The sequence below is a fragment of the Merops nubicus genome, unplaced genomic scaffold, assembly GCF_000691845.1.
Source record: "Merops nubicus isolate BGI_N331 unplaced genomic scaffold, ASM69184v1 scaffold1085, whole genome shotgun sequence".
NCBI classification, from domain to species: Eukaryota; Metazoa; Chordata; class Aves; order Coraciiformes; family Meropidae; genus Merops; species Merops nubicus.
In genome coordinates this window covers 28,405-50,776 of record NW_008611410.1, presented here as the reverse complement: position 1 = coordinate 50,776, position 22,372 = coordinate 28,405, and the positions used below count along the sequence as shown (strand labels likewise).

Below are 22,372 nucleotides of genomic sequence, written 5' to 3'. Positions count from 1 at the left end.
AAAAAAAGTTAGGCTTTGGTTTCCATTCAGGGAAAAAAAGCTTCTGACACTTAAAAATTGGCTTGGTTTTTTGTTAATTTTTTTCATCCCTTTTTCTTCATCCCAGCAGTTATTAAACATAAGCTCTGTTCCTCTTTGGGCAAAATCTGACACTTTGAAGCTGCAGAATAAAAACTGCATTTCTGAACAAAACAAACCCCATTGTTTAATTTTACAAAAGAGATGTTCTGTGGTGTACCTGGGCTAAGTCCTTTGCTATTTTTAAGAGTATTCTACGTGATAAAAGCTTCTCTGTTAGATGCAGATAAAGATTAGAGGGCACTGGGTAGCTTCAGAAACAGCTATCAGCATTCAGGCTCTGGCCACTGCACATGAAGCTTTTTGACAATAGAGAGAATTTTCAGTGTGATCTTCAAACGGGTGCATTATTCATGACATCCATCATGAATCCTCCTAGAAAATTAAAATCATGGGCAACAAACTTGCTTACTTCTAGTTACTATTTTCAGAGCTAATCATATGCAGGAATCTGCAGCATCCATGAGATTTTGATGTTACTTCTTTTTTTTTTCTTTATTTTTGGCATAGCTTTGATCAAATGATGATGGTTTGGTTTTACTTTTTTTGTCCTTGTGTTGATAAGAAAGCTGAAATACCCAAATGAGCATTAATTACTCATGGAATATCCTTTATACACAAAATTAGATTCTGCAGAGTGACCAGGAGGAGAGCTGGTATGCAACACAACCATGGTCCAAAACCAGTCATGTTAGAGATATTCATGCTTGATCAGAGGAGTTAGGCTTTTTTTTTTCTGCCATCCCAAAACAAAATAGACCAACAGCCAGTTATGGTGTGGTTGGAAAAGTCTGTAAACTCATGCAACATATTCTGGCTTGACCATTGGTGAGTGGATAATTATAAGACTTGATAGTTTGCTGCATTTATATGCTGCAGCAAAAATGTCTTATCTCTAAATTCTACTTGTTTAAGACATTGTCTGCTCTCATAATGAAAGCAAATACGTGTGCTCCATGCTGGCAAACACTATCTAGAGTAGGTGGACCTAACAAAGACTCTGTTATCTGAATTTCCCAAATTAAATTACTTTAAGATGCATTGCAAACAATCAGATTTAAAGGGACCTCTCATTTTATGTTCTGCAATATGTGTTTGTTGTAAATAAGTAAAAATGGAGAAATGAAGAAAGGAGGCAGCAGGGCAGCAGTTCTCTCCCTGGCCACCATGTGGCTGCTGTCTTCATTAGGAACAAATTGAGATCCTGCTTTGTATTCAGTGCTTGCAGATTTATGTGATGGAGCATGACATAAATCTGTTCTTTGAGATAGATATATATTTGTACACATGCATACACACCCATGCTATCTCTTGACCATCTCCAAAGTCCTGCAGAGTGAAACTTGCTCTTGAGCACCAGGGTGGGATGACTGATGTGCAGTGAGGTTTCCTCCCTCCTTATTTTTCACCATGCCAAGCTCTTTGGACTGTATAGGCTGATCCCATGGAAACAGCAGAAGAAGAGGGGTCATACTTTGTGATTTATCCAAAATGTGCTCTGTGAACGTTCCTGAGAGTCGTCCTGTACTGGTTCTGTCTGGACTCTTTGGAGGTATGGCAGGACTTCAGCCAGAGGAATGGGGTCTGTGCTGATCTTTCTGGTACATGGAGTGGCTGGTTTTTAAATCAAAGTGTGCTTGTTTGTGTTTTACCTTACAAAATTAGATGTACAAGAAGAAAACAAAAAGCCTACAATTCACACATAGATTTCATTATATTAATGCAAATTCCTGGTACTGCAAGACTTGTTGAGTATTGAAGACTGGTTATATATTCAAAGCCTGGTTTTCAACATTTCTCAGAAGTGGTGATAGCATAAAAGTCCCTGGGCAGATTTGAAGTTCATGCTTGGGTCTGGTTAAATTTTTTGGCATCAGAACATGTAATAGTCTTATAGCTATAAGACTTTAAAGTTAATGCCTGGCATCACTTCAAAACAATGTGCAAGATCTATCATAAGTAGTCCTCTTATCTTATCTCAATAGCAATTTTATCCTGTAAATGATTTGAAAGTACAGTATTTCAGTGCTGTGGAAAAGAGCAAGGTTTTTTTTTTTTTCTGTTAAATCTTTGCACTGTGAGTACTTTTAATGATCCTGGTTTATGTATGGGAATTCTGCTTGGAGGAAGCAGACATTAACCATATTTCATGTTTTGCAGAGCACACTAAGAGTCCGTGGACTCGGTCTCTCCTTTCCGGGGCACTCTGAGAAGGTCTCTGTGCAGCTCAGCTTTTCACAAAGCAGCACTGGAGGCACCTTTGGTGTCGTTTCTGGCCTGTCTCCAGGGCGAGTCCCTCCCCAGGTCCAGTCCTGACTCTGCACCACACTTTTCAGCTGATGGGTAGCAATGCCCTGATTTCCTGGCATACAAAAGATAACTCAAAATATTCCCTTTCTGCTGCCACAGCCGCCTCTGTGGCGGTGTCAATCTAACATCCACATTGTGCACTTTGCTTCAAGTCAGCACTTGCAGCTAACAATGCCTTCATTCAAGCTGACAACATAACTAAGCTTTTAGTAAATGTGTAAGTAAATGTTAAGTGTGTATTCAAACATTCAACAATGACTAGGAAACTTAAAAAAAAAAAAAAAACAACTTTGAAACTTTGTATTGTTTGTTTGGTGTGTGTCTGTTAGAAATAACATAGGCTATCAGTTCCTTGGGGCACGACTGTTCTTTTGTTAGGCATCTAACAAAAAGATCAAGGCTTGGAGGGACTGCTGTAATAAAAATAAATGTATAAGAAGAACAAGAGTGACAAAGTAAATTTGTCAATGCATTTTATGAGCTCGGTTTAGAAGTGATTATTTCTGAACTAAATAAAGACTGGATAGTTGTGGTAAAGTGACACGATCATAAGATTCATTTTATTTATTGGCATTGATGCTTCATTTGGAGATCACGTGCCAGACTGGTGGAGGGTGGGAGGGGAGCCCCTCATCTCGGCGAGCATCCCGGCTCAGTAATGTGGAATACATTTTCACTGCAAATTCCAGACATGGTTTTCCAGAGAGAGGATTATTCTTCTGGCTTAAAGGAAAAGTTATTGGCACGCTGCAGAAGTGTTCTTAGGATGGGCAGGTTGTGCAAATAAGGTGGTAACGAAAATCAGAGACATTTGCCATGGCAAATGCCTTTGTTGCAACATTTCCATTTCCATTTGAGGATATTTATTATGTTTTTAGTCTGGATACTTGTAGCCTATAATAAAATAAACTGACTAAGATTTAACTTCTGCTCCTCAGTCAGTGTTCCTACCTGTGCAGAGTGACTTTACTCAACAAGCGTGGTCCAGCTGGGTCTGTCCCACGCTGGCAGCAAGCAGCTGTAGCTGAGGAGCTGTGCTGGTACCGTGCCCTTTTCTGAATCGTCTCGTGGAAAGACATCACCTGTAAGCTCTTCTGCCATCCCGGGTTTCTCACTCAGGTTTTGCATCCCTTGGTGTTGTTTCAGGCCTTACAGGATGACGTGGAAGGTTACCGCACCCAGGCGCGGGCCGCAGAGAAGAGGCTGCAGAGCAGGGAACTGGAGTTCCACGAGCAGGTACCAGCTGCTGTCCCCCCGTCCTCTTCCCCTGGGCAAGGAGATTCCATGTTTAAAAATAATACCTTGCTTCAAAGCTAAAGCACATATTTTCCTGAGAAATTTTCAGCTAGCTTTATTTTCTGTTTTGGGGGGTTTTTTTTGTAATAAAAGAGAATTAAACTGTCTGAACCCTACAGGCAAATGCTTATCTCATGCTCTATTTCAAGTTGGTATTTCAACTATTCTAGCTTTTAAATGGTGCATTTATTTTGAACTGTTTATACTGTTTTAGCAGAGGTTTCTGAGACTATTCTAACCTGTTGTTTAGTGGCTTGTATGAAGAAAATTCTAATTGGACAATAACAGAGCTAAAATTAATCTTTATGCCTGATCTTATGCATTCATTGTCCTAGCATGTTGTCTGTAAACAGTTCCATATGATCAATAGTGCTAAAATTATTCTGGACACCTGCAGTGAAATCAGAGCTACAGTGTGCTTCAAGCAAAATAGTGCCTGTAGTTTGCAGACTGGTATTGAAACACAAAGTCAATGATCTGCATTCAGACCACATTAAATTGAAGTATTCTGGAAAGCAGACAGGTGGTAGAGCTCTGAATCACAAATTTACAGATTTCTAATACAAATCACTTTTTGAAGCATCTCAGAATTTTATTTGGTGGTGAGTAAACAGTGTCCTTAACAAGTATCTCTGAATCTGTACCTGCAGGAATAGTAAGTGAGGGTGGTTGAAGAAGAGTAATAATGAATTTCAAATATTTTTGCCCCAGTTGTTGTCATCCTACCTGTGCATTGGTGTTTAAATTCATGTAATTGCTCTCAGCACAGTCAGTGATTAACTGTTCTGCTCTGTTCCCCCTCTACCCCCAAAATCCAGATGTTGGGCCAGGTTCACCCTCAGCTGCAGTACTTGCAGCTTCACAGGAATTTGGGGCAATGAGTGAGTTTGCCTACAAGCATTACATTTTGGCTTCAAAGAGTCTCCTGGAAGAGAAGATGGTGCATGGCTGTCCCTCCTAGGGAACAGCACTGGCCTGCACTCTATGAGTCCTCTTCCAAACCTCCTCTTTTTAGTTTTTCTTTAATCTTTGCCACTGGCTTTTCTCTTTTGTTTCTTTTCTAGCATGTTTTGACAGGGGATCATAGAATCATAGTTTGGTTTGTGTCAGAAGGTACCTTAAAGATTATCTACTTCCAACCCCCTGCCACAGGCAGGGACACCTCCCACTAGACCAGGTTGCTCCAAGCCCCCTCCAGCCTGGACTTGGAACACATCCAGTGATGAAGTATCCACAGTCCCAGGGCAACCTGTTCCAGAATCTCACCACCCTCATAGTGAAGAACTTCTTCCTTACATCTAATAAATTCCAGATGTTGGGCCAGGTTCACCCTCAGCTGCAGTACTTGCAGCTTCACAGGAATTTGGGGCAATGAGTGAGTTTGCCTACAAGCATTACATTTTGGCTTCAAAGAGTCTCCTGGAAGAGAAGATGGTGCATGGCTGTCCCTCCTAGGGAACAGCACTGGCCTGCACTCTATGAGTCCTCTTCCAAACCTCCTCTTTAATCTTTGCCACTGGCTTTTCTCTTTTGTTTCTTTTCTAGCATGTTTTGACAGGGGATCATAGAATCATAGTTTGGTTTGTGTCAGAAGGTACCTTAAAGATTATCTACTTCCAACCCCCTGCCACAGGCAGGGACACCTCCCACTAGACCAGGTTGCTCCAAGCCCCCTCCAGCCTGGACTTGGAACACATCCAGTGATGAAGTATCCACAGTCCCAGGGCAGCCTGTTCCAGAATCTCACCACCCTCATAGTGAAGAACTTCTTCCTTACATCTAATCTAAATCTCCTCTCTTCCAGTTTGAAGCCATTATCCATCATCCTATCACTACAAGCCCTTGTAAAAAATCCCTGCCCAGCTTGCTTGTGGGCCTCCTTCAGATACTGGGAGGCCAATACTGGAAGGATCTAGAAGAAGAAACAAAAAATGACTTGTGAAATCCAGAGGCAGAAGGCTAGACTTGCAAATTCACAGGATGATCCCCACTTTATGCCTTCAGGGTTTTCTCCTACTTGAGCACCTTGTCCAAACCAGCCTAGAGGACTAGCCTGTTGACACAAAATTAATGAAGGGCTAGCTCAGCTCTCCTGTTCCCCAGCATCAATGGAAGAGAAAGGTTATTTCAGTGACACTACACTCTGCAGCTCGGTGCTAACATGTAGCAGACTTATGGCAACACTTATATCTGAGTTTGTCAGTGGTCTTGTCTTTGTCATCTATCCATGGGGACTTTCTGAAGAAGCTGGAGCCATTGAGGATGGTTTTGTTTAGGTGGTTTTGGTCTGTTTTGCAGACAAACATTTTGAAAGTTGTTAGTGTGTCTTCTCTGTGACTGGGTAATGCATTTGTTATGCTTATCTCTCCAGAAGAAAGATGCAAAAATGACAGCTCTGACATATTTCCAGTGACTACATCTTGGCCAGGCTACCTGTAAACATGTTCATCAAATATTAACAGTAGTTAACGACTCACCAGCCGAGCAGGGAGTTGAAATATTTAAGGCAGTATCTTAGAGCTTGCTTTCCACTTTTACCAAATACTGTCTGAATCAGAATTGCATAAACCATCAAAATCTGTGCTGGCAGTATTACAAAGGGCACTTTTCTGAGATTTTACGTGTCTATAAATAAGGAGGAGAGAGGGTTAAACAGCCTCTGCTTTTCATTAAAAGGAAAAATCTTGTGTTTTGATTCTAGAACAACAACAAACAAATGAATGAGACATGAAAAAACATTTTGTTGTGCTTTTAATTAAAAAGAAAAAGCTGTTTCTTGTTACGGCTTGTTGGGTGGTATCTTAGTGCTCCATGTTTGTCTTTATTTCAGTGCAATGTCCTTGTAACTCTTCAGTCTCTAGGAGTGACTGATAGATCCTGGAAGCTTAACTCTTTGTTAGAGTAACCCTCTGGTGCTGCACAGAGTTAACCTTTCATTGTTATAATTATCCAGAGAGGCAGAAGCAAACTGTCCTATAAATGGAGAGGAAATACATTAGAAGGACTCTGATGGCAAGCCCTGAGATGGCTCGAGGTGACTGTGGTGCTGCAGTTGCAGATGAGCTGTTGGATTTACAGAGCTCTTTCATTCCAGTAGTTCATGTTCTTTTGTGAACTTGTGTTCATTCCTCTTTACTTTTCCAATCCCCTTTACGTGTGAGTAGATGGAATCACATTATATCTGTGTTTTTCCATCACTAGTGCACTATGGCAATGTCAGCTGCATGATGACTTCCAATCCAAAATGAACATAAGTTTGTCAAAACTGCTTGGGAACTTCTCCCACTTTGATTAGCCTAAGTAATTTTATCTTTTTCATAAAGGTTGTCCTGCTTCTGCTGAACATGGTTTTCTAGGACAATGACCCATATGTTCAGTAACACTGCACTTCTGGATTGGAGTCTCAGAACAGGATCATCATTCTTCATGACAAAATGCTGGATGTTTTCTTCAAAAATTAGATGTCCAGCTTCTTGACACATTTGTAATTGTAGTTCATGGAAACCAGCAAGGTAGCAGTAAGTAAAGTGTAACTCACACTTAATACGTAGCTTTAGATATACATAGGGGTTTTGATATATAGTCCCAAGGCAGTTAAAGCAGTCTGGGAAGGTTCCTAGGATTTTTGGGGGTGTCCAAACCTTTTCGTTTGAAAGCAATGCTGAAGTTTCTTATGTCTCTACCTCTGGGAAGCAGCTCCCCTCAACTAATCCCATGTGGGCTACGTTCCTGTATTGTGTACTCTTGTAGGGTATCACTTGGTTCTCTCTGATACGTGCCTAGATCTAATGTGAGACAAGATTTCTGATAGAAAGAGCTTTCACTCTGCTAAAAATGTTTCTCAGTTTTGAGTCATATGGCTTTGTGCAGTTGTCAGTCATAGTTTAAAAATCTACATTGTTCATGCAGCAGATTTTATATCCTGTGAATATATAATTAAAGATGATGCACATCACTGAGAGCTTAAGTGTGGACCTTAATGAATACAGGAATTCAGGCATGAGCAACAAAGTTTGCTGAATTTGGAGCCTGTATAAGAGTTAATGGTAGTGATCTTCTTGCTTTAGCAGCTAGATTTCTTCAGAATACCTAATTTCATGTCAAATTCCTTTTTGTAAGGGTAGTCACCCCAACTTGGTGACTCCAAGCTCCAAGAATCTCTTTTGAGAATTACACACAAGATTTTTTTCAGAAAAAAACCCACCCTATTCTTTTCATTCCTTGTTCTAATGTTTTTAACTATGGGGTAGATTGGGTATGATGTAAAATTTCTAACTGGGGTAATAGAGTGAAAAAGTTCCCATGTTCATATATAACTAAAGTAGCAACACGGTAGATACACCACAGGAACACTCCTCCAAGCAGTTAAGTCACAAATAGAGTCTTAAAGCAGAGAGATTCTCTGAAGACAGAAAATCAATTATGTTCAATTCGTGAATATTACTGAGGAAATGAAGGAGAATACCAATGTAGATTTCCAGCCCTTTAATTTCTTTTTTCTCAAATAGCTTATGAAAAAGGGAGAAAGGAGTTATCTGAATAAGGGTGTTTTAGAAGTATTTGGAATAAAATGGAACAGCTTAGTTCGTTAAGTGGATTTCACTCGTGTTCAAACAAAAACAGGAGTGATAATTGTAGAAGAGCTATGATTCAAAAGCATTCAGCAACTTTTCAATTTTAGTGTTTATTATTCTGACTTGCTCAATTTTTCATGACTGCTGGATATTTACCACATTCAGCCTAACTTACTGTTTCCATGCCAACTAAATATATTTGTTCTCAGATGAATGCTGTGATGCATCATTCTGAAATTTCAGTTGCTGTGTAGCACAGAGAACTTCTAACATTTGCCACACCTTCTCCTTGATGGGAATACTGCTACCGCCTGCAGATTTGTGGAGCTGTGAGTAAAGTACCAGTAAGACAGCAATGAGCAACATATGCCTATCTCCAGGGTATGGTCCCAAGTAGTTTTTAATAGAACAATGACTGGAAGACCTGAGTAATATTAATAGCCCTTTAGTTTAAGGCTTTCAGACTCATTTTTAAAGATACCAGAGTTTTAAATGCAGTCAGATAAATTCAGAGAAAATCTTTGCCCTCACTTCCATCGTCCTGTTATATATGCTCTGGAAAAATCACATGGGAGCAGTGGAGTTCCCTCCACCTGGAGGTGGATGAAGCAGTGCAGGAAGGTTTGTACAAGCCCAACCTCTCTCCTGGCTTTTAGCTCAGGTGCCCCAGAGAATTCCGAAAGCCAGGCAGTGCTTCTGGGGCCTCTGCCTTGAATTTCCAGACTTTCTCAAAGGGTTGGCTTTCTAAGGACGTGTTAGAGTCATCTAAAATCAGTCTAATAAGCTCTAGGTTAGGTATTCAACACGAAAAGCTTTGGTTTGTGGCCAGCTGCAGGTGAGGAGGATTTGGGCAGCCTTTGTTCTGCAGAGCCAACGAGCACTTCAGGAACTGAGAAACAGTCAGCATGCACGGGAGGTGATGATGAAATTCTGCCATTTGCTCCGGTTGCTTCAACCCATGTCACTGAAAGGCTTCCAAAATTTCCCCCCAGAGACCCATGTGTACTCCCACAGAAATGGGAAGCTTCGTCTAGATTTGAAGGACCTTAACCGCAGAAGTGATTCACGGAGAGCAGCGATTCACCCCGTGGGCAGGCAGGGCTGGCACCCGGGCTCAGCAGCCTCTCGGGCGGTGGGGAAGACACTGAGAAGCTGAAAGAAGTTTCCACTGTGACTTTCAAGAACAACGAGACCAAATATTGTCCCATGCAACTAGTTGCTGAGGTTTCTGTACGCAGCCCGCGCGGAGCGGAGAGGCAGCGTTTGAGGAGCGAGGCCAAGGAGGGTCCTTCTCCCATCCTTCCACGGGTCTGCTGACACTCCAGACTCTGGAATCAGAGGGTACTGTGCCCTCCAGCTGCTTACCTCCCCTCAGGCGTTTCATACAGGTCTCTATATATTGTGAAAAATGTCAGAGACAAACCTGAAAATCTGCTTTAATATCTGCTGACAGCACAACAGAAGATTTGTAACTACTTACGGTGAACAAATTTCAAGTTTAAGACATTTTTATTGAAAAGAGGACATTGGAAAGCCACATCCAAGCAGTGAAGAACATGATGTGAGTGGGAGCATGCGGGTCAGGCTGTTTGGCATACACAAGACATCCATTTCTTACTGTGTTGGTCTCTTTTCAGATTTCCAATAGAGGCTGATGTGGAAGAATCAGACTGATGGTGGTTGTATCTCTGTAAGGGACCTTTCATGGATACAGGTGCCCCTATAGATACATGGCAGTGTTGACTTAGGTACATTAAAATGACTACTGACATTATTTGGAGCCCCTTTTACATTGCTTAATGTGTACAGGACATGCAATTCCATTAACATGTTCATTAATCACCTTGATGCAAAAGTGACCCCCAATTTTTGACGAAGACTGAGACTGTGAGAATAAATCAGAACTGCATTGGACACAGTTTATATTTTCTATAGCATTTTTTTTTAATGGCATGCTATGAAAGGAATGCAGAATTGAATCAAATATAGTAAATTATACCATACAGCACAAAGTTTCAGATTAGCAGAAGGAGACAGAAGCTGAGATTCAAGCACAGAAAAACAGACTTGCAGGTGGGATTTGAAAGGAGCTGAAAATCAATAGAGTTGAAAAGTTCCCGGGAGCTCCATATGGCAGGAACTGCAGGAGAGAAGATCTCACCAACTGTGCAACTGTCAAAGGGAGAAGAGGTAGATGATGATGATGTACGTGTGGAAGTCAGTGATCAAATGTTAGCTTTGGTAATCAGACACAACTGGAAAATACACAAATATATTCCTACTTCATAGAAGAGAATGAATTATCAGAACGAAGTGGCCAGCTGGAGAAAGACAGTGAAACAGAAACTACAGAACAAAGAGTTGAAAGGGAAAAGAGAATGTTTACCAAAAAAGAATGGAAGCATATGCTGGTATGCAGGAATTAGAGGGTATTTTAAAATGTCAGTTTTCTCACTCTTCTTCTTAAGTAGTAGTGAATGAGACAGAGATCTTTCTTTTAAGAGAGCAGTACATCATTTTAGAGCATCTGTGGTTTGCTTGCGTATTCTCAATTAGGGGAATTTTATTCTTTCAGAAGTATTTCAAGTAGGGCTACAAGGGACAATGATGCTGGTATTTAATGCAGGAAATTAAAAAAAAAAGAAGACCTGGGAATGCATGGAGGATAAAAAAAGAAGACCTGGGAATGCATGGAGGAGTCAGTCAGATGTCAGAGGAGAGCAGAGACACCTTGTCTCCAGCCTGGGCTCAGTGAACTGCCCCATTCATTCCTTCTAGGCGATGAGGTGCCTGGATGGAGCTAAAAAGGCCTGGAAAAGGCCAGCTTCATGCTGATCTTTAACATCCCTTACATTCTAAAGTATCATTTTGATTGCAATTTAATCAGCACCAAATGCCCTCTGTCAGAAGTCCATCCGGGAAGTGTCTCCTGCACTCCCATCCTCCCTGTGCCCGGAGCAGAGCAAAGCATCACTTTGAAAACCTGGCAGCTTGTTTGCCAGGTGAGGCACCAGTTAGATTTTTGTTCTTGAAAGAGGGTAAATGATGATAGTAGAAGTAGCTTCTGATTATTATCAGCAAAGATTTGCTTGTTCACACAGTCAGTGTGAAAATACAGAGCCTAATCCTGTGTGGTGCTGAGCTGTGTCAGCTCTTGCTGTCACTGGTGAGCACTCAGCACCTCCACGTACCAGACACTGTGACCCTGACTGGCAGAGCCAGCCCAGGGTGGAAGGGATTATACAGAAGGTACCACGTGCTGGAATGTGCAACTGAACTACACACATACATCCCAGTGGCAGTGTCAGAGATGCTTATAGCTTTATTTCAGCCTTAACTATCTTGATAGCGTATTAGGAATCACCAGAGCTAGAAACGAGCACCACGTGTTCTCAGCTCTGGCCCAGCAGTGCTGGGTCCTGCCTGGGCTGCTTTGGGGTTCCTTGCTCCAGGTTGGGGCGTGTGAGCCCTGTCCTGAGGAGGGGGGGACCCTCCCGGTGCTACCACGAGCTCTCCGGCCGATGAAAGGGCAGCACTGAGAAGAGCTGAAGGAAATAGTGCTGAGGGACAAAGATGGCATCTGCCATGAGTCACTCTGAGGGAGGGGAGGAGAAGTCGGGGATCCTCCAAAGCCCAGCTGGAACAATAGCAGAGCCCCGGGGAGGGGGAGGTTGAGAGAACAGCGCGAATTTTCTAGCCACAACATTCCTGGTTGTTCTCTGGTGTTGACAGTGAAAGCTTTTATTCCTCTCCAGCTCGTGTAATCCCAAGAATGCTGTTCTTGCCATGTGCAGCCCACTGGTGGGGTTTTTCAAAAAAGCTTTGCCTGCTTTCCCTTCCCTTTGCAGCTATGAATTATATAGACTCGGATTGCTTAACTACAAACAGAGGATTTTCCAGGTGGGAGATCTTGGTTAAGAGAAAAAAAAGATATTGAAATACAAGCCACTGAAGTAATAAGACCTCTTGGATGCAGGTTGGGGAAAAAAAAAAATAAAAGACTTTGAGCAGAAAGCTCAGTGTGCAGCGAGCAGCTCGGCGTGACTGGAGGTCCCTGTGGGTTAGTAAAACAACAAGGCAAAAATGTTTTGGACACTCAGCTGGTTTACTAGCTAAAGACAGAAAAACAAAGAGGACAGCCATGCCACCAATTTATGTTTTATTGAAACTGTCAGAACAGAGGAGGTCCTCCAGCAGTATTTTCTCAGTGGAGAACAACATGGTTGTACACTTGACAAAATAACTTGCTCAGCTGATCTTGCTCGGTTGCTGTTTTCAGCTGAGCCAAACTCATGCAATTTATAGCCTTCATTACTTTTCTTAAGAACTTGAGAACATTTGTATCAAATTGCATTCCATTTCTCTAATTCTGGAAGAACCATATTTCAATGTACATTGCACAGTAAGAGCAAAAATTCCCACTGCCTGAAATAAGAGGATGTGGACTAAAAAGCAGTGGATATTTGTGTTTTATTAGATTGTGAAAAGACAGATTCTGTTTTAGCAGAGGACTTAGTAGTGTTGGCTTGGTGGTTGGACTTGATGACCTTGGAGGTCTCTTCCAACCTAAAGGATTCTGTGATTCTATGTTCAGACCTTTTCCACTGAAAAAATGGGTGCATTATTTGATTCTTCACTAGGGAAAATTGTTTCAGAAGATTTCAAACTCCAATTAAATATTCTCTTTCAACAGAAACCTGAGAGCTCTGGAAGTTAAGGAAATTGCAGATTTTGATAGATTTGGTTCCTTGGTTATAGATACTGCCCAGCATCCCCCAGGCCAGCTGATGGAGGAAGGACTCATAGAGACTTGTAGCAGTTTTGTGGGAGTAGACCTGTGTTCACTTAGACTTCAAGAGTGCTAAGAGGCAAAGGAGGAGTCACTGCAATTAGGGAAAACATAAACAAGCAGTGATTAATCATTACTTTGGTTATTTTTTTGGTTGGGTTTTCAATTGGGATGGCATAGTTGTAATTTGTCCTTTCCTTTCCCTTTTCAAAGTGATTTCAGAAAATTACTTCAATCTTCACACCACCTGAATGAAGTTGACCTATGCAATATTATTGTTATGATTATCCTTATTTAGAAGGATGAGACTTTAGTCTGAGATTAAATGATTTGCCTAAGGCAGTTATTTTTACCAGTTTTGTACCTGAACCTGTCTTCAGACTGCTTGCAGCAGATCTTTCATGTCTTCTTTCAGAGGTGAGGTGTGTATGGCAGAACAGATGCATAACCTTTTTAAAGAGACTTCTCTTTTAAACAGCATTACAACATACCATTGTTTAAATAATGTGGGAAAGGATTTGAGAGAGACAGGAAATTGCTTTTCTCATCTTACTCCCCCTGCAACGTGCAGAAGATTTGATAATAATTAAATGATCCTAATTATGCCTCTTGGTCACTATCCTAGTATTTCCTGGCACAGGTAGAATTATTATCCTTCACTAATATTATAAACAGGCAGAAATTAAGATACTAAAGAAACCACAACACCCCAGTGAACTGAACTGCCTTTTGATTCCTATCTGACATAAACAAAACATTAACTTCATGCCCTTCAAGACTTTTTTTTTTTAAAGCAACTTGAACAACTTTTCTGTGGTCCCTTCATTTGCTTTGGCAATGCATAATTCAGAGTTTCTTTTGCATTTTCCTTATGCTCTTCTGGTTCAAATAAAGTAATTTACAGCTGGGAGATGTGGAGAAGATTGCATTTTATTTTTTTTTTGAGTAGGATGAGGATTTTGCACCAGGGCCATTGTGTTCTAAATGATAAACTTGGCATCACAGACCCCTTGGAATTCAGAAGGGCAGAGCTGGCTGTCAGGAACCTGGATAAATGATGTGGTTGTGGCTGTAGAGCAAGGCATAGAAGAGAAGCAGAAATCCTCTGCTTTGCAGCCTGGTCTTAGCATTTAGACTAAATTGCATCTGGTCATCTTGAAGATACTGTGTTTCTCCTGGATATTTCTTTGAAAAAGGAAGGATAGTGACTCCAGGGCAGCTGGGTGCCCATGGGACTTGTTCCTGATGGGTCCTGTGCTTCTAACCCAGCCCCAGATCCCTCTGCAGCTTTTAGAAAGAGGTCGCTGCAAAACTGAATTTTGCCACCTGAAGACTCCTTGAAGTAGTAAAATTTAAACTTGTCCTACAGTATTGAAAAGTGTTGGGCCAGGCCTGACTGCTGGGTTTGGACAGCTCAGTTTTGGATATTTCTCTTCTGGGCATCAAACCCAGCTTTTATCTGTTTTGAGAAGGGTCGATGCCCAACTATGACAAGATCTCTTAGTGGTGTGTGAAATTCTGACTTCCCTGCTTTTTGCAGCACTTTCTGTAATTGTGTGAATATTTGTCTCTTCTTTCTTTTCTGATTTACCGTGTGACTAAGCACACATGAGCTATGTGTGGCAGCTTCAGCTTTCACTTGTTTCTACTGACACCAAAGATGATTGATGGTAAAACTTTAAACCTCATATGTTATCCACCAACCTGAATAAACAAAGACCAGTGTGGCAGCTTAATATTAAAAGCTATAAAACCTTCCTGGGGGGTTCATGGATTAAATCAACTCACCAAAATGAATTTTCAAAAAAAAAAAAAAGCTTTCTCAGGACTGAAGAAAAAGGAACACAACAGTAAATGAAATAGAGCTATCCTCATCCAGCAGACTAAAGCCCTCCTGAGGGCTGAAGAATTGCAATTTTAAACATCTCTCCAGAGTGCAAGAGGAGACACAGTATTTGTGGATCCTAGGGAGGCAGCTTGAGGCTATAAAAGAACAAAAAAGCCTTTAAGGCAAAAAAAAAAAAAATAAATCCCTGCAGACATGGCTTTCATTGGTCAAAAATAAGTCTTAAAAAATAAAAACCTTCCCCCATTAAAATTAGTATACATTAGCCCACTATATGTTATTTTTCAGTTATAAGAAGTGGTTTAGATTTTTGCCATGCACTATTTTAATCTCTTGGGTCAATAAACCTTGATAGTAACATCAGCCAAAAATATCAGCATGTTGTTTATCAAAATAGGACAGGAAGCAGCTGGGATCTTGTTTTCATCTTATTGTGATGCAATTATTGGTGAGCACAGTTGAAAGCAACATATTTTGTCTTAGCAAGCAAACAAATTGCTTGTTCTATCAAAGTTCTATCAAAAGGAAGAGTTTTCACTGCAAAGAAAGTGAATGTCTTCTCTCTGAAATAGAATAAGGAGCCCCAAGCAATAGTTCAGCTACCAGGGCTTGTTTCTCATTTGCTTTCTCCATTTCCAGCCAACCCAGTGATATATCTCCATGCTGTAGAGCACAGGATGTATTTCTTCCTGCTCTGTGAAGGTGTTTAGAGCACCCTTGCAAGACTAAACTGTTAAAATGAGTGACCTGGTTGAAAGAAGATGGTTGCACAATTAGAACATTATTATTCCACTCGCAGAGTTGGGTTAAAATTTTTGTTGCATCTACTTAGAATGAAACTTTCATGACCTTCCTCTAGGAAAAAAATGGTAATAAGGGGCTCTTGCTGCCTGCCTGGCCCTTGGGGAAGGTGCTGGGAGTCCTAGGTGCTCTGTAGGTATGGCTAGATTGTGGCATGGTGAGTTAGATCAGAGTCCAGGCTCAGCTCTGGACATCTGCAGCACCTCTAAATGTAGAGCTTGAGTGTGAGCCAAGCCCCTGAGATGGAGTTTCCGTGCTGGTTGGCTCACCCCAGCATATGGGCAAAGTGATCATCCAGATCCTCTTCATTGTGAAATAGATCTTTAGTATTCAAAATCCAAGAAATAAAAGCATTTTGCAGTTCTAGCTCCTGTTTCTGCTGCTGTCTCACTGAGCACAAATGTAACATGTTGAATTAACTGAAATATATGTTTCTGCTCTATCAAGGTCCCCACCCAAACGAGCTGTTGGCTCAGAAAATATTTGTCTTGGCAAAGCACCTATGCATAACTTTGTAAGCCTTTATAGAAATAGTGGCATAAATTTATCGAGGTAACTCTCCAAACCATAAATTTTGATCCCTGCCTTATATACAAGCAGAGTTCAAACGAGGTTTCCTGTCTCACCATTTTTTTTTTCATTTAGATTTGCATGGTGGCATCACTTGCAGTTCACAAGGAAAGCCTCTAATTGCTGATTTGCATAGAGAGCTGGAGATTTCTTCTGCCTGTCAGGATGACTCATAGACAGAATTTTCCTAAAGTTTCATCAGATTGTTTTACTCCTTTTGTATTGATAATTGTGTTATGCATAATGCACCTTTTGGCAAGAGCTGTTCTTTCCGTGAGGTGGTAATTGGCACATCTCGTGCTGAACTTTGTGTTTGGTTCTCACGTGTGCACGTGTGTGCTCCTTGCAGGCTGGGAGCTGGAGGTTGGAACTCCTGGCTTCTTCAGATCTAGGACTGAGGTTTTGATTTGTGGTTGCAATGGTAGATTTGAGTAATTTGGTAACTAAAACAAAATTAGCACAAGATGACGTGGGCGTGTAAATCATCAGAAAAAAGATTCAATTTGGAAGTTGAAAGATATTTTATAAGTTAATCTGATATTGAATCCCTTTTATCCTTTATTTACATATTCAGCTGCTAATCCAGACAAACACCTAAGTACTTGCTTAATTTGAATTAAGCAGTTAATCCTATTGGAAGTTAAGTACAGATGTGAGGCCCTGATTCAGCCAAGTAATAAAATGTGTGAGCAGTCCTGTGCAACTCAAGGGACAGAGCTGAACCAGAGCCTCCAAACTTTTCTCTGGGTCAAGACACAGCAAATCCATGGTTTGGATAAGGTTATGGACTAAAATCTCCTTCAGGTGTAATTGTTTTGGTGTGAACATCTGAACTTAAAGATGTCTAAGATGCTCAAACTTCTTTGTTGAAAGTCCCATAGCCTCAGTGAAGTTGAAGACAAAGTATGTTGAAAAACAATGAAAAAAAGCACCTTCAGCCAAGTAATAAAATGTGTGAGCAGTCCTGTGCAACTCAAGGGACAGAGCTGAACCAGAGCCTCCAAACTTTTCTCTGGGTCAAGACACAGCAAATCCATGGTTTGGATAAGGTTATGGACTAAAATGTCCTTCAGGTGTAATTGTTTTGGAGTGAACATCTGAACTTAAAGATGTCTAATATGATCAAACTTCCTTGTTGAAAGTCCCATAGCCTCAATGAAGTTGAAGACACAAAGTACAATGAAAAACAGTTGCATGATGGATTAAAAAAAAAAAAAAATCCTTAAAAGCACCTAGAAGCTGAGAAATTCTGTAAAAAAAGTCCTTAAGGGAGTAAGGGAAAAATATCACCCTACTGACCTGGTTCAGATCCCAGCAAAGACATAAGAGGAAACTTCTGGCTATCAGTTTGCAAAGCCTTTGTCCTTATAAATGCTCTGCTGAGAGAGATCTGGGAATGATTGTTACTTCTGCCCACCACATCCCAACAAATACCTTAATGTTTCCTTTTCATTATGTTTTTCCTCCTTTCTATATATTCTTTATTCTTTTGTTTTATTTTTCCTTTTTTTACCTCTTTTGCTCTTTGCAGGTCTTTGCTGATCTTTCTTCTGTTTTTTTCCCTTTCCCTTGATATCACAGTTCTGTGTTTACTTGGACTCCAATCTGGGTAAAAGAGGAAAAAAAAGTTACTCTGCAGCTTCCAAGAGTAGCCACCTACTCAGAAATTTCTTTTTGTTCTATTACAGATAACCCTTATACGACAAGAATATGAAACCACACTCAAAGGTCTGATGCCAGCATCTTTGAGACAGGAACTTGAAGACACCATTACATCTTTAAAATCTCAGGTAAATTCTTGTTATTCATCTTCAACTTTTTGGACTGGGTAAAAAACATCTCTTTGAGACATGGATTTGTGACTGTCTAAAATTTGGCCAAAAATACAGAAGTCTCAAAACCAAATTATGGCAGCACTCAAATGCTTCTCACTCAGTCATCTCTCACAAGGCTTTTCTCCTTGAGCTTCTTCACCTCGAGAGCTACCATATGGTATCTTTTGATCCCAGATTTTGCTTCAGTTGGCAGTTGAAAGTAGAAATTACACTGTATTCAGTATAAGGGTTTTTTTTCTCAGCCTTTCAAATAGAGCACACAGTTATCTCTCATCTTCCTTACCCTGTTTCTCCTGAAGGAATCATTGAAAGGTTGCATGTAAAGGGAACAGAAGAGAATTAGGAATCATTTTGCTTTCTTTCCAGCCTATATAATAAAGCAAATGGGATATTTCTTTTAAGATATTAGTCCAAATTATCATTGTATCATTTTTCTGTTTTCCTATATGAAGAGGCTCCACAAGACTCATGTAATGCTTTGTCTTTAATATTGCACAACACTGGCTCACCTAGAATAACACAGAATCATTATTATTTATATAAAATAGACTATTAAATTGGCTAATAGAAATATCAAAACGTCATTATAAATAAGGGACTATTGATGCTTTCCTACTCACTGTATTAGGAGCTAGAAGGAAACAGAATGTCATCATTGCCTGAACTCACATGAGGAAGGATAAATAGCAATAAAGAGGGGTGGTGAGCCAAAGAAAACACTGTCAGTTTTCACATACAGCCCAGTGCTGGACTGTGCAGCTAAACGTGCTGGGAATAACTGGGATCTGTCCTGGGCTGAAGGGAAGAGAGAAGGACAGGGCAGTGCTGGTGGCTCAGAGCTGCCCCATGAGCTCTGGGAAGAGCCAAGCCCTGAGGATTCAGTGGACAAGTTTGGGCATGACACCAGCACACACCTTACAGCAATTTTCACACCATTTTTCAAGCAATTCTAGATCTACAAACTCTGTGGAAAAGGTTCGTCATGGAATGTATTTGTTTTGTTTTTCTTGTTTTTCCTCTCTTTCCAATGTGTAAGGGTTATTCTGTAGCATTTTTTGCTATTTATGGGACTGGCATGACTTTAATAGAAGTGGGAATTTTCATAGGGGAAACTTTCAGATTCCTGTGTGCTAGTAGTGACACAACTTTTACAACCAACAGTATGGTGGTAAACATTCTGCTTACATATCAAGGGACACCTAATGGAAGTGGTGCTCTTTCTGATTTAAACAGTTGTGGGGAATAAAGAGTTACTGGGGAAATCTATTTCCAGTTGATAGCAAAAAGCTATTTTTAAAGTGTGGTTGACTATTAGCACTGTCTGGTGGGCAGTGCCACTCTGGAGCTAATATAAGACTACCACACCTTGTAATGAGTTAAAAAAAAAAAGCAGAATCTGATATCCACCTGCAGGGCTTCTGTAAGCAGCAGCAGCAGCATTTCAAAAGAGTAGAAGCCAGAGCACACATTAAAACCTGGGTGCTCTCAGAAATCCATAGCTGCTGGCTGCATTTCCAGCAGCACGCCGTCGCAGACCACGGGGTAGGCTGGGCTCCTTCTGAAGCACAGGTGTCCCTGGCTCTGAAATGGTTGAAATTCCTGTTTGAAAACATCAGACAAGAAGGGCAGTGGAATCTCTGCACCTGTCAGGATTATTTATTGTTGGAGGAGGATGAAGAGGATAGGCTGGGTAAAAGCACCGAGCGGTGATAAAAATAAACCATAAAAAGAAGAAAATACTTGAGGCTTGGGCAAAGTTTTCTAAAAACGTTGCTAAATATAAAGGACGCTGCCCAATTGTCTGCTCTGGGTGAGTCATCCAAAAATGGCCACAGTGTATTAATAAACATTAATTTTCTTGAAGAGCTTGTGAGAAAAAACCTTGAGGAGCAGGTGAGTAGAATCATAGAGTCACTATGGTTGGCAAGGACCTCTAGGATCATCAGGTCCAACCTTCCAACATTTCCCTAACCGCTAGACCACAGCCTCAAGTGCTGCATCTGCTCGTTCTTTGAACCCCTCCAGGGATGATGAGTTCCTTCATCACACGAGCAAAAGCACAGGGATCAGAGTGCAGGCATTGGATGGGAGTTGAGAGTAGAACCAGAGCTCCCAAACCCTTCCATAACCCAGATGGCACCACCAGCTGAGTTTAAAAACTGGTTTGACTTTGTTCCTAGAGGAGTAGGTACTGTGCAACTGGAGCGGGGCCAGGGAAGCCATGCTGACAATCAGCTATCAAGTCTGAATTCTAGTATGCAGCTAAAGCATTATTGCATTTTATTTAGGCAGGATAGACCAGAAAAACACCTCTTATGAAATGAGAATTCAAATTCAATAATTCAACAAATTCATTCATGAGAATTTTCTGCATCATTTTCACGGTTGATGTATTTTGCAGGTAAATATTCTGCAGAAAAGGCTCTCCCTCATGGAGGAGGTGAATGCCCACCACGCCAAGAGGTACGTCAGTGTCTTTGATCCACTTGTACCATTTCACACCTGTGGATCCCAGTTACTGAAGTTTTTACGGCTTAATTAAAACACTCAAATCTGGTTGCAGTTTTAAAAGGTCCCTATTTTCAGTTTTCAGTAAACAGGCATCTGAGAATTTTCCCAGTGCTTAGTCAGTACTATTAGAGGAAGATTAGAGAACTTGCAGGTGCATTGCAAGTCTGGGCTTTGCCTGGCTGTTCATGATGAGACAGTGGCTCGGTGCACAGCTGCAGCTCTGCGGTGATGCCACCTCCTTTTAAGATAGAAAACAATGATGCAACGCGTAATATTACAGATCACATCTTCAAAGTACCGGATCTTCATGAGCCTGAGCTTTTTTTCAGGCGTTTACACCCTCCCATATAAATTCTGGCAAGTGCTGCAGCCATAAAAAGCCTTGCTGTGCCTTTACAGTAAGTGATTCACATGGAGAGGTGAGTAAAAGGGAACTTCCTAGGAAAGCCACTCCATCTTTTTTTATATTTATAGACTTTGATGATACTTTATCTCACATAAGGGTTTCTGCAAATAAGAATGTTTGTAGAAATAGTGTAATAATTTGTAAGATGTTTAAACATCTTTAAGAGTTTTATCAGTGTGAAGGTTGTCTGGAAAGATTAATCCTGAACTATTTGTTAGTGAGAATTAACTAAAGCTAATTGGAAACTGAAAATGTCATAGATTCTTGGTAGTATGTCCAGTGTAGGTGACTTTGTTGGACAAATACAAATCTGTGACACAGTCTCTAGACTCTCTCCAGGAGCAGCAGTAGCATTACCAAGAGATGCATTTCATCTCAAGCTTATTCTGAATCAGTCTTCACAGTTAGGAAGATGTTTAAAAAGCTGAATAGTCACATACCATTAGATCAGGCCAGGCCACAAATGGCCGAAGCACTGGAGGTGGAAGGAGCTCCTGGCTCAGAGAAACCTGTCCTGCTTCTATTCAGGGAGGTTTTCCTGAGCAGATCTTTTTTTCCAAGATGCTGTATTTTGTCTTAGCATTGGCCTGGCCCTCATTCACTGCAATACCACTTTTTGGTGCTTTAAGACACGGGCGTGCCAGCAGCTGCAGGTGGGATGTCACTCCCCTGCAGCGGGCACAGACATATCCACAACCAGCCCCAGCCCTGCCTTCAGCCTGGGGTGGCTTTGGAGTAAGAATAATGAGATGTAACTAATGAGAATCTCTTCATTTTCAGGTAGCTGCTGGAGCTGTTGGATTTCTTCGGTTGCCAAACGGACTGCTTTGAATAGGTTTGAAGATTTGGCTCTTGTAAATGAAAATGCAAAGATCAGTGGCTGTTTTGTTAGCACATAAAATGTACTGGTGTTCATGAAAGCACATCCATCACTCATGTCAGCCTGTTTTTCATTGTATCTTCCTTCCATTTTTTTTTTTAATCATTATCTTATTACAGACTTATGCTTTCAGTATACTGTGTGTTTGACTCTGTGCTGAGCCTGCTCACCAAGCTGGTAGAGTTTCCTCTACTAATATTTTTGTTTTTACTTCCCAGTACCATTCTTTTCAATTTTATACATGAAGAAAACCCCCATTTTCTATTATTATTGTCCAAGATATTTTAACATATTTTGACATTGTTTTGTGTCCATATGTTTACATAATATTAAAATATTATTTTGTACTATTTTGTTTTGACATTATTGTCCTGCTTGGGCATCTCACTCACCTAAGTAGTCACAGTGCATATGAGAGGTTTGTGTGGCTTTGTTAACTGGGGAAATATTTTCATGCTGTGTTTCAAGGAAGAAAT

General features: G+C 40.8%; 1 protein-coding gene across 1 annotated transcript in view; it reads left to right on the top strand.

The window, feature by feature from the left end:
* The window catches only part of CEP112 (centrosomal protein 112kDa), a gene marked incomplete at its 3' end in the record, with an annotated part of 166,492 nt that extends 145,930 nt beyond the window's left edge, over positions 1-20,562 (top strand). Inside the window, exons 23-25 of the mRNA XM_008941196.1 lie at positions 3,535-3,624; positions 17,953-18,054; positions 20,501-20,562. Coding sequence (XP_008939444.1) covers positions 3,535-3,624; positions 17,953-18,054; positions 20,501-20,562 — 254 coding nt within the window. The remainder of the gene's footprint in view (positions 1-3,534; positions 3,625-17,952; positions 18,055-20,500) is intronic.
* Between the last annotated feature and the right edge of the window lie 1,810 nt (positions 20,563-22,372).